The 12,785-nt window shown below is 42.8% G+C and overlaps 1 protein-coding gene across 5 annotated transcripts in view; it reads right to left on the reverse strand.

Moving 5' to 3' along the window:
- Positions 1-12,785, reverse strand: part of wu:fj29h11 (uncharacterized) — a 161,848-nt gene that overhangs the window by 27,371 nt on the left and 121,692 nt on the right. For 4 of the 5 annotated variants that reach the window (XM_068058560.1, XM_068058558.1, XM_068058561.1 and 1 more), the window contains 5 exons: positions 10,814-10,998; positions 9,541-9,815; positions 7,000-7,216; positions 5,706-5,886; positions 4,321-4,447 (listed from right to left, as the gene is read on the reverse strand). In XM_068058560.1, the coding sequence (XP_067914661.1) occupies positions 4,321-4,447; positions 5,706-5,886; positions 7,000-7,216; positions 9,541-9,815; positions 10,814-10,998 (985 nt within the window). The remainder of the gene's footprint in view (positions 1-4,320; positions 4,448-5,705; positions 5,887-6,999; positions 7,217-9,540; positions 9,816-10,813; positions 10,999-12,785) is intronic. The other variant, XM_068058559.1, reaches the window with a different exon arrangement.

Here is a 12,785-nt window from a genome sequence, read left to right on the forward strand (position 1 = left end):
TTAACTAGCCAATCTTCTATCCATGCCAATATGTTACCCCCTACACCATGAGCTTTTATTTTCCGCAATTACCTTATTATTTCATCAAATGCCTTCTACAAATCTAAGTACAGTACATCCATCAGTTTCCCTTTATCCATAGCACATATTACTTCTTCAAAGACAAATAGGTTAAACATGTTTTCCCTTTCACAAAACCATGTTGACTCTGCCTGATTACCTTAAATTTTTCGAAGTGCCCTGCTATAACGTCTTTAACATCTAACATTTAACATTTTCCCTCTGACAGATTTAAGCTAACTGGCCTGTAGTTTCCCGCTTTCTGTCTCCCTCCCTTTTTGAATAAAGGAGTTACATTGGCTATTTTCCAATCTAATGGAACCTTCCCCGAATCTAAGGAATTTTGGAAAATCAAAACCAACGCATCCCACTAACCACTTCTTTTAAGACCCTAGGATGAAGTCCATCAGGACCCGGGGACTTGTCAGCTCACAACTCCAACAATTTGTTCATCCTTGGTGATTGTAATTTTCTTGAGTTCCTCCCTCCCTTCTATTTCCTGATTTACAGCTATTTCTGGGACGTTACTTGTACCCTCTATGGTGAAGACTGATGCAAAATACCGGTTCAATTCATCTGCCATCTCCTTAATTTTCCTTCTTAATTCCCCAGACTCAATTTCTATAGGATCAATGCTCACTTTGTTAACTCTTTTAAAAAATATCTATAGAAACTCTTACTATCTGTCTTTATATTTCTCGACAGCTTTCTCTCGTACTCTAATTTTTCCCTTCTTATTAATCTTTTAGTTGTTCTTTGTTGCTTTTTATATTCTGTCCAATTTTCTGACCTACCACCCATCTTTGCGCAATTACATGCTTTTTCTTTAATTTTGATACTATCTTTAACTTTTTTTTTTAAGTTAACCACAGATGATGGGTCCTCCCCTTGGAATTTTTCTTTCTCGTTGGAATGCATCTATTCTGTGTATTCTGTAAATATCTGCCACTGCAACTGTATTGACCTATCCCTACTTTGCCAGGTCATTTTTGCTAGCTCTGCTTTCATGCCCTCATAATTGCCCTTATTTAAGTTTAAAATACTAGTCTTAGACCCAGCTCTTCTCTCCCTCAAACTGAATGTAAAACTCAATCATATTATGATCACTGCTGCCTAGGGCACCTTCACTATGAGGTCATTAATTAATCCGATCGCATTGCACAATACCAGGTCTAGCACAGCCTGCTCTCTGGTTGGCTCCAAGACGTGCTGTTCTAAGAAACTATCCTGAAAACATTCTATGAACTCCTCATCTAGGCTACCTTTTTTCCCAATCTATATGCAGATTAAAATCCCCCATGATTATCGCCATACCTTTCTGACAAGCTCCCATTATTTCTTCCTTTATACTCCATCCTAGCATGTGGTTACTGTTAGGGAGCAAGTACACCACTCTCACAAGTGACTTCTTGCCTTTATCATTTCTCTTCTCAACCCAAACCACTTCCACATCCTGGTTTCCTAAACTTAGGTCATCCCTCTCTATTGCACGAATACCATCATTAAATAATAAAGCCACACCTCCACCTTTTCCTAGCTTCCTGTCCTTCCTAAATGTCATGTACCCTTCAATATTCAGGTCCCAATCCATGTCATCCTGCAGCCATGTCTCTGCAATGGCTATCAGATTGTACTTATTTATTTCTATTTGTGCTATCAGTTCATCTGTTCTGTTTCGAATGCTACGTGCATTCAGATACTGAGCCTTTAGTTTTGTCCTTTTATTATTTTTGTAACCTCTAGCCTTGTCTGCTGATTTACTCTTAGATTTGTAATCACTGTCATTTCCTGTCACGGTCTGTTTATTTTTTCCCATACTCATACCTTACTCTCCTGCCTCTTTCATTTCCCACATCTTCCAAATTTGATCCCTTGCCCCCACTATTTAGATTAAAACTCTCTCTACTTCTCTAGTTATGCGACTCGCTAGAACACTGGCCCCGGTCCCAACGGTACAGCCCCCACTTTTCCCAGCATTCGTGCCAGTGCCCCATGAACCGGAACCCACTGCTACCAAACCAGTCTTTGAGCCACACATTCATTTCTCGAATCTTATTTGCCTTATGCCAATTTGCACATGGCTCAGGTAATAATCTACAGCTTATTACCTTTGAGGTTCTGCTTCTTAATTTTTTTTTAAAAAGAGATACAGCACTGAAACAGGCCCTTCGGCCCACCAAGTTTGTGCCAACCATCATCCATCCATTTATACTAATCCTACATTAATCCCATATTCCCTACCACATGCCCACCTTCCCTCAATTCTCCTACCACCGACCTACACTAGGGGCAATTTACAATGGCCAATTTACCTATCAACCTACAAGTCTTTGGCTGTGGGAGGAAACCGGAGCACCCAGCGGAAACCCGCACAGTCACAGGGAGAACTTGCAAACTCCGCACAGGCAGTACCCAGAATCGAACCCAGGTCGCTGGAGCTGTGAGGCTGCAGTGCTAACCACTGTGCCGTCCAAATAATTTGATCTGAGGCATCTATGCTCCTCCAACTCTAGCCTCTTGAACATTCCCAATTTTAATCACTTAATCATTGGCAGCCATGCTTTCAGCTGCCAATGCCATAAGCTCTGAATTCCCTCTTTAAACTACTCCCCCTCTCTTTAAGACGCTCCTTAAAACATACCTTTTTTGACCAAGCTTTTGGTCATCTGTGCTAATAGTTCCTTATGTGGTTCCGTGTAAACTTTTGTTTGATAATTGCTCATGTGAAGCACCTTGGGACATTTTACTATGTTAGAGATGCTTAATAAGTACAAGCTGTTGTAAATACAAGTCATTTTGTGGGAAAAAAAAATAGCCAAGTGTAAGGGAAGTATCCTCGGCAGAAATTACACCATGCCATCTTGGTCAGTTTAAAGTTTAGGCAAAATGAAACATTGCCAACTCATCATCACCGATCACATACGCCTTCATCCTGTAACTTGCTCCTGCTCTTTCATATATCTCAATGTGGGTAGCAGGTGTTATATCTGTATGCTTTCTGCCAGTGCTGCTCTTGAACCGATAACAGAAGGTGTACAAGCATACAGGCAGGCAAGATCACCTGAAGTTTTCTACCTATGGACAGATACACCTTGCCTCTGCTTGGAGCTTCCTTCAGATGGCTCAGTTGAGATCACTCTTTCCTTTACAAAAGAATAATTTGCTTGCAAAATCTATACCTCTTGCATTCTGTGGGCACCAAATCCTTGCTGGGAGTCTGGTTCCATGGGTATCTGATTCAAGTAGCTATTCAGCTGTCGATGTCTATCACTATCAAACATAATCCTGCTCTCCCTCAACATATACAACCACACAGAGGTCAAGCAATAGACACTGGATCACGAACGGAAGCGGCAGTACTGGTCACCTAACCACACCCCTCGCCACTCTGTAACCCAGGGGCACTGCGGCCAATTATAGTGCTCCATTCCACCACCCAACTGAGCTGAACTAATTTAGCAAAGACGACAGTTTGACCTAGGACCTTATTGTAGAATGACACAGCACAAAAGATGGTCATTCAGCCCATCGTGCCTGTGCCGCCTCATTGGGAGAGCTATCCAATTACTCTCACTCTACTGCTCTTTCCCAATAGCCCTGTAAGTTTTTCCCCAGCTAGCATTATCCAAGTACCTTTTGAAAGTTATTATTGAATCTGCTTTCTTTCAGGCGTGTTCCAGATTAAACTCGCTGCAGACATTTTCCCCTTTTCATGTTGCTTCTGCTTCTTTTGCTAATTACCTTAAATATGTGGGTAACAACCTCACTCTCACGGGAAGCATTATTTACTCTGTCAAAACCTTTAACAAATTTGAAGACCTCTATCAAATCTGCTCCAAGGAGAACAACCCCAGCTTCTCTAATCTCTCCACATAACATTGTATGGCACCAGGGGATGCCCCCTCTTGCAGCCATTTGGCAACATTATGTGGTCCATACTTCATGGCATAACACATTCAAGCTGAAGTGTGGATCAGCAAATTCTGCCGGTCCAACAGGATCAGCTTAAACATGCAGTAATAATATGCAGAAACTTGAGGATAATGACTACATTATGACAGAGTTTTCGAACAAGAGTGCACACATTCCGATTGTCCTGCAACGGTTAGATTTGTCATGGAGTGCAATGCAAGGTGAAATACAGGCTATGTCATGATCATGGTTGGGTGGAGGAGAAACCAGATAACATGGCTGTCTCAGTTTCTCCTATGTAGGAGAAAATAGTTTAAAGCAGACCTGAGATTCCACAAAACCACTTACCTAGAACTGCATAAATCACAGACACATCTTGCAGGATGCCACTGCTGGGAAAAGACACCTTACTGCACATCAGCACGAGCAGATTCACATAGTGCTTCATAGATGGCATTCTCTCAACATTCAGAGTCTGTCATTTGAAACAAATAAATCAAATTACAAATCTAGACTCCTTAACAGCAATTAGAACCATACAGGGTAAAAATGCTACTACTGAAACACAAAATTGGGCAACATTTCTCCATATTGACACTCCCAGTCCTCTGGCAGAGCTGCTCTGGGATGAGAATTATGATTATGCAAATTATGACTGGACACATTATTCTTTTTAAGTTCAACTGTAGATCATAACCACAGCAGCTTTTTTTTCGGGCAGCAGATGTAATAATTTTGCTGTTGCCATTAACACCTCATCTGGACTCATCTTTGGTTTCTTTCCTTGTCGTTAGTATTCCTTCTATCTTGCACCCTCATCCCTTTTGTCAATTAAATCATTCCTATCCTCTACCTTATTATGGACCATTTCCCATTTTTCTTTTGTTCACACCCCTTTCCTTAGCTCTGTACTTGTTTAAAAGCTGTTAAATCTCCAACTTCTTCCAGTTCTGAAACATTAATTCTGTTTTCCCCTCTCCACAGATGCTGCCCAACCTGCTAGTTTCTAGTATTTACTGTTTTTATTTCAGATTTCCAGAATCTGCAGTAATTCATTTTTGCATTATTTTGTACTCTATTTGTGGGCAGTACTGATGAACTACTGATCCCTAGTTGCCCTGAAAAGGCAATGACTTGTTAGTTGTGTATAGTCGAGACTAGGCAGGAGAAGTGGGGCCCCTTTCCTGAAGGCCAAGTGGCTTTTTAATGGTAATCCAGTAATTACTAGCCCACAAATAATCATTTTACACTTGTGAAATTTGAACTCATGATGCCATGGTTTCTATTCAGGTATTGTGGCCACCATTCCTGATCTTGCCCCTCCAATCCCCTCACCCACATCACCTCTGCTACCCCAGATTCCTCTTCTGAGTGCCCATGCTCCAGGTCCCAAACCCCTTCACTCCTGCCTCTGACTCCCAACAGCCCATGTTCCCAGTGTCAACCCCACCGATCTCCCATGCTATTGGCCCCACCCTCCCCGCTGGCCTGTGACTCAGGCCTGCCCATTATGATCCTAACCCAATTTGTCTCTACTCTTTGGGGACGGGCTGTTGCGCCACACTCGATCCAATACAATGGGGACCAAGACCTCACATCTTGCTCCTCACTCTTCAGGCGCAAAGATTGAGCTGAATGCCCCTGCGCACCCAATAAGTGACAAACCCGAATTTCTAGGTCATAGAGCAAAGGCAGAGGCGAACACAAATTGAAATAACTGGTTTTTGACATACCTTCAGAAATAGATTCTTCATGTCTCCCCAGAGACTGTAGGAAGGAGCAAGCAGTTGAGGTTCCTGGAAAGATCCATTTGTTTCCTGAATTTGAGATTTGTATCGCTGGAACATGTTAGTTGGATCGCTCCAACATACGTCCTTCTGATAGTAGAATTTTCCAGTCCAAATCAATTCACTGCTTCAAAAGAAAGTTGAACATTTATTTCAAATTGCACGACAACGTTATGTAACAAAAAAATACAATCTTTCTCATGTTATTTTCTTGCCCCTTTAAAGCTTGTTGCTTCCACAAAGTAGGCCCTTGAGAAGTGCCCTAGAAACAAGTCATCTGATCAAAGGAAATACAAGATGCTATATAAATACAAATTATATCCTTTGATCAGATGACTTGTTTTTATATAGCACCTTTCACAACCTCATGATGTCTTAAACAGCTTCACAGCCAATGAAGTACTTTTGAAGTGTAGTCACTGCTGTAAGAAATGCAAACAATTTGTGCACAGCAAGCTCCCATACACACACAGCAATGAGATAATCACCAGATAATTAAGTGATGTTTGTGAGGAATAATTACCGGCCAGGATACTGAGAACTTCACAGCACTTCTTCCAAATAGTGCCATGGGATCTTTTATATCCACGTGAGAATAGATGGGGCCTTAGTTTAACATCACATCTGAAAGACAGCAGCTCTGACAGTGCTGCACTCCCTCAGTAATCTACTAGAGTTTCAGAATAGATCGCATAACTAGAGAAGTAGAGGGGGTTTTAATCTAAATTTAGTGCTCAAGCATCTGGTGTGGGACTCAAAACAACAATTTTCTGACTCACCCAGACATTGTTGCAGTAACCCCCTCTAAAGAAAGTCCATAAGGGGAGTAAAGATGCAACTGACCCACCCACTGATTTCCACCATGCCTTCAATGATCCCAGGGGTCCTGCCGTAACCTTTATCTAGCCATCTGGGAAAATTCTAAAGCAAGCTGGAAATATAAAACCTACCCAGCATGGACCAGGGAAGTTTCTCATTGTAGCTGTGTGACTGAAGGAAGATACCCATACATGTCCTCAATGGGATGTGGGGGAAGAGGCAGAATGAGGAGCAAAGTTCAGACACCTTGTAGACCCATGAGGAACAGTGAGTGAGGTGTGGAAAATTAAAGGCAGGGGAGGGGAAACAGAAGCTTCATCTGGACGAAAGGCTCCATCAGCATTCTGACATCCCTCCCTTCCCCATCCCACTGACACAGTTTTACTAAGTCACACATGAAAACTGAAAGGGATGCAGATACCTGCTAGGTACAAACACGGCTGGGAAACGCTCAAACAGTTCCTTCAGCTGACTTCCACTGCAGTTCCTATCCAAGTAAGCATAGACCCTGTGTATGTGTTCTGCATTTGTCCGAAATTCTGCACCTTCCAGGTCACCAGATTCACTTGGAGGTGTTTTCACACACCATGATTTGAAGTGGTTGATCATCATGTCCACAGATATTGAGGTCTTAATACCTGAGAAAGGTAGAGATTACTATACACAATCCACAAAACAGACAGCATTACTATCCGGATAAAGGTTATAGTTGTCTGTTTTGAGCAGAAATGAGCATTTTCTCATTTTTTTGTACTCAGTATCACAATGAAGCACTATGCAGGTCAGGTAAAGCACCGAATAAAAACAGAAATTGCTGGAAATACTCAGCAGGTCTGGCAGCACCTGTGGAGAGAGAAACAGAGAGTTAACATTTCAGGTAAATGTTTCTCTCTCCACAGACGCTGCCAGACCTGCCGAGTACCTCCAGCATTTTCTGTTTTCATTTCAGATTTCCAGCATCTGCAGTATTTTGCTTTTGCATTAGGTAAAGCATGGATTAGATTATGCTGTAGAATTAATATGCCTCCATACTTCCTCAGCCGTATTCTCTAATGAGACAAAAATGATGCATTACTTAATGATGGATTGGTTGCTGCGTTCTTTCTTGCTGGTCACAAGGGTGAAATATAAATACCCTCAGCTGATTCTTAAAGAAACAGAAGCCAAGCCACATTAACTGTTGGGAGAAATGGCCCAAAGCTTCTACAGGTTACCTTCCGAAGGGCAAGGCTGGATGTCGTCATACTACGAGAGAGACCATATGCACTTGCACGTTTCACCATATGGAAAAACAGCATGGCCTCTGAGTGAATCACAGATGTGAATTCTCTCCAATACTGGCATCTCCACCAACTATTAGTTTGTAGTGCTCTCATCTGTGTCCAAAGGTCATGGGTTCAAATCCCACTCCAGTACAGTACTGAGGGAGTGCTGCATCATTAGAGATCTTTCTGCAGATATACGCTTATCTATTTACATTACATATGTACATAGGCGATGGAGTACCAAATGGGAATAGATTACCAAAATTCCCCAATACGTGTGGTGGTATTTTAAAGACAATCTCAGTTTGCAGGTTGGAAGAGCATATAGTCTGCACAGTTAACCCCATGTTTAAAACAATGGCTTGATAGGGTGATGAATGCTACCCTACTTTAAATTAGATTTTCTCAGATGCTTTCATTTAGTACATTTTGTGAAAGAGGAAAAATCACAGCAGTAGCTATTCTGTTGCAGTATCAATTAAGGAGCCCATTCCTTTAACGTCAAAAACTCCTCTTTTACCTATTCTCTCCTTTAGATGCTGGACGATGGACTATGGAGCCACGGACTAGCTTCTTCCCCTCTAAAGTGTCGGGAAGTTACTCCACCATCACAACTGAGCTTGATATATTTCCACCACACTTCCACACAAGTGCACTTTCCAACACGAGTACTGGACAATGATTAGGAACTAGAACCTCAGCTGAGTTTCTGCCCCGTGGGATCACAGGGGTGGCAAAGCACCTCTGCCGCTTCTCCAGCTAAGATCATATAACTCAGGGTTGTCCAACCTTTTCGTGGGGTGGGGGGGGTGGGGTGGGGGTACATTACAATTTTTGTCTTACACGGGGGGGCCGGTGAGACAATTTCAGAAAGACAAAGGCATTAAAATTTATCTTACTATAAATCAAAACAGCAACAAATGTACATTTTTGGGAAGAAGCTTTAAATGAGAAGACTAATTTATTGACTTACTTTCTTGATCACTCACTCTCTCTCTCTGGCCCTGTCTCCCCCTCCTTCTCTTTCCCCTCCGTCTCTGTCCCCCTCCCTCTCTCTCTCTCTCTCTCTTTCCGCCTCCCTCTCTCTCCGTTCACCGTCCCTCTATCTCTTCTCCCCCCCCCCTCGCTCTGCAACCCCTCTCTCCCCCACCGACAGCTGCAGAGAGCGGGAACGCTCAGCAGATGATTGATGAGTTTTTTAAAAATCGCACATCAGTTTCACAGTTGACAGGTCCTGACATTGGGAACAACCATTCCCCAACTTCAGACAGATTCGGGGTTTTCCGGCGAGCTTTTAAAAAGCCCCCGAATCTGTCCAAAGTTGGGGAATGGCTGTTCCCAATGTCAGGACCTGTCAGCTGTGGAACTGACTTGCGATGTTTTTAAAAAGGCTGGTCTGCAAGAAGACGACAAAAGGAAATTTCTCATCTCCAGTCACACACCGCTGGTGAGGATGAGAAACGGCCCCACTACAGTTTACAACCGTGGGCCAAATGGAAACCTTTGGCGGGCTGGATCCTAGTCCATGGGCCATATGTTGGACAATCCTGATCTAACTTAACACAAGACAGGAATCAAGTTGGCATCTGCTAGTCTGCTGCATGCATCAGTTATATACTAATCAGTCATAACAGTCCGACCACAACTCCTTTAAAAGATACCAAGGGACCAGCATGAGGTTTTCTATTTGTACTTACCAGTGAAAGCAGCAAACGTGCTCTTCTCAAGAAGGTCACAACACACGTAGCTGACATGGTCAGCTAATAGCTCCAATAAATTGCCTGATCTCAGGTACACTTCATTAGGGCGCATATAGGCTGTGCAGAATCCTAGTCCAGCTGCGGATGGTTTATCCGTTGGTAACCATGATAAAGTTTCAAGGTAAAGTGTGAATGAAGAAGCTACGTCATTCTTTAGCACTTTATCCTGGCTGTCAAAGACTACAGCTGTGCAGTACTGGGACAATCTGCATCTGGAATGAAGAATTAAACATAAGCTGCTTTGAGTATTGAAAAATGTTTAAGTGTTCAAGCTAGACATGCCATCCTCCCCACCAGTATTTTTCTTAATTTTTGTTTAGCAAAAGGAATTAAAAGATTATTTCTCCCCTTCTTTGGTTTCTGGTGTTCCCCAGCTGAACAGGCCAGTTAAGGAACTGTTCCCAGACATCTGTAATGGCTACCCCAAACCAGCTATCGACACATGTGCCACAGCTGCACTGAGGGATAACTCTCTCATGCTTTAGGGACAAGCCTGACTGCAATTTAGTTCTTTCCATGATAACATGACTGAGATCCAGAAGTCTGGAGATGAGAAACCCATGTTCTATCACTGGTGATTTTCTTATTCACCAACTTCGTTCATACTCAGTGGAACATGTTACCACTTGGAGCAGCTGAGGCAAATATCAGAGATGCATTTAAAGGGAAGCTAGATAAGCACATGAGGGAGAAAGGAGTAGGTTATGTTGATGAGGTTAGATGATGAAGGGTGGGAGAAGGCTCATGTGAAGCATAAACTAGTCAGGCCAAATGGCGGGTGTCTGTGCCTTAGACTCTATGTAATGATATATACTCCATGAGTTAGGACAAATTAACTTTGGCTTTTGCACAGAAATGTAACTTCATTCATTGGAGGGGTAACATACATGGGTTGTGACTTTCCATAGCATGGATTTCTATGCTTGCGATTCTATAATGCATTAAATTATTGGCTCCAGCCAAGGCAATGAGGAGAAGGATTTCCTGAAGAGGTACAACAAAATTCCACTTGCATTCTGTACCCCCGAAGCTGGAAGCAGGTTGTTTGCTCAATGCACTCTTAGCATTTGTACTGAGGGGGAAGAGAAGGGAAGTGAAGGAGGAAAGAAGACAGAAGGAGGGTGATAAGAAAGCAATGTAGAAAGGGAGAGGGAAAAAAAAAATCAAGCCTGTGATGCAAATATCAAGTGACTGCTAATGACATGCTTACCCAGAGTCCCAGTTTCTGTCAAGAAGTTTTAGTAGGTTAACCCTCTGTTTTTGTTTCATCTGATCAGACAGAACCTCTGTAGTTAAGAGGCTGTGAAGCTCCTCACAGACATAATCTTCCACAACATATGCATTATCTGCCGTGTTGGGCCAAAATTCACAGACAGATGCCCATGGGCTAGATGCCTAAAAACATGTTTTAAAAAAAGACACAAACATTTCAGCTTGAAGTTTATATATAAAAAAAATGACTCCAGCTTTAGACCACGTTGTTGATAAGTGTAGACAAGCAAGAGACAGTGAACAAAAATCAAAACACTTTTGTATATAATACTGGTACAAGGGATGATTTCACCCAACAGTTAAATAGGTGGCCAAACGTTACTCTCATATTTACATTCAGGATATTAGAATGACAATTCCTCCAAGAAGAAAAAGCCCAACTATCACCCTCTCATTTTCAATGGCATCATCTTCACTGAATTGTCAACCATTGGGACCCTGGGGTTCACCACTCACCAGCCATTTTAACACTGCGGATACTAAAAGTAGGATAATGGCTGGGTGCTCACTTTTTGAAGCTTCAAAGTCTTCTTACCATCTACAAGTCTCAAGTCAGGAGTGTAATGGAATACTCATCACCTGATTGGACAGGTGCATCGCAACACTCGGGAAGCTTGACACTTTTCAGGACAAAACATTCGGCTTGATTAGTGCCCCAGCATTGAACTCAATATCCATCCTTTCCACAATCTGCACATTGACTGCAGTACACTCTACAGCAGGGTTGTCCAACCTTTTCGCTTGGAGGGCCATATTACAATTTTTGTCTTACATGGGAGCCGGTAAGACAAAATTTTGGAAAGATAAAGGCATGAAACATATATCTTACTATTAAACAAAACAACAAAAAATGTACATTTTTGTGAAGAAACTTTAAATGAAAATACTAATTTATTGACTTTGGACGCTGATTTAGTGAGATACCTGGCATTTTTGTGCTTGCACAAATAGTCAATGTTTGCCCGCACACTTGATGTAGCAATGCGGAGTACTCCAGAGAGATGTCATTCTGTCAGGAGTGATCTTGATGACTCTCTCTTCCTGTGTCCCCCCTGTACTGTTTCCTCCCTCCCTGTGTTGTCCTCGCTCTTTGTGTCTGCATCCCCCCCATCCCCCCTTTCACTCTGTCCCCCCCTCTCTGTACCTTTTTCTCTCTCGCTCTCTGTCCCCCCCCCCTCTCTGTACCTTTTTCTCTCTCTCTCTGTCCCTCTCTGACAGTTGCAGAGAGTGGGAACGTTCAGCAAATGGTTGATCAGTTTTTTAAAAAAAGATCGCAAGTCAGTTTCACAGCTGACAGTTATTGACATCAGGAACAGCGGTTTCTGAACTTCGGATTGATTCAGTGTTTTCCACAGGGCTTTCAAAAAAAAGTCGGAACTGGTCGGATTCCTCCAAATCTGTCCCAAGTTCAGAAGCCGCTGTTCCCGATACAGCAGCTGTCAGATGTGAAACTGATTTGCGACCTTTTTTAAAAGCGGGTCTGACAAAGGGAAATTTCTCATCTCACGGACCCCTGGTGAGGATGAGGTACGGCCCCAGATACAGTTTTCACCCCGAGCCAGAGGGAAACCTTTGGCGGGCTGGATCCTGGCCCGCGGGCCATGTGTTGGACAATCCTGCTCTACAGGATGCACTGCAGCAATTTGCCAAGCGTACTTTGACAGCACCGTCAATGCCCTGCAGCCTTTACTACAGAGATGGACAAGACTAGCAAGCCCATGGGTACACCAATACCAAGGCACACGCACCATTCTGAAGTGGACATGTATAACCATTCCTTCACCGACTCTGGGAAACATCTGGGGATTTCCGGACTAATATCATGAGAATACCGTCATTCAAGAGTGCTGCCCGTCACCACCTTGACCTTGTTAGTTCAACCATATTTGAAGAATACACATGAAAAGGTA

This window comes from Heterodontus francisci, chromosome 26 (genome assembly GCF_036365525.1).
Source record: "Heterodontus francisci isolate sHetFra1 chromosome 26, sHetFra1.hap1, whole genome shotgun sequence".
Taxonomy (NCBI): Eukaryota; Metazoa; Chordata; class Chondrichthyes; order Heterodontiformes; family Heterodontidae; genus Heterodontus; species Heterodontus francisci.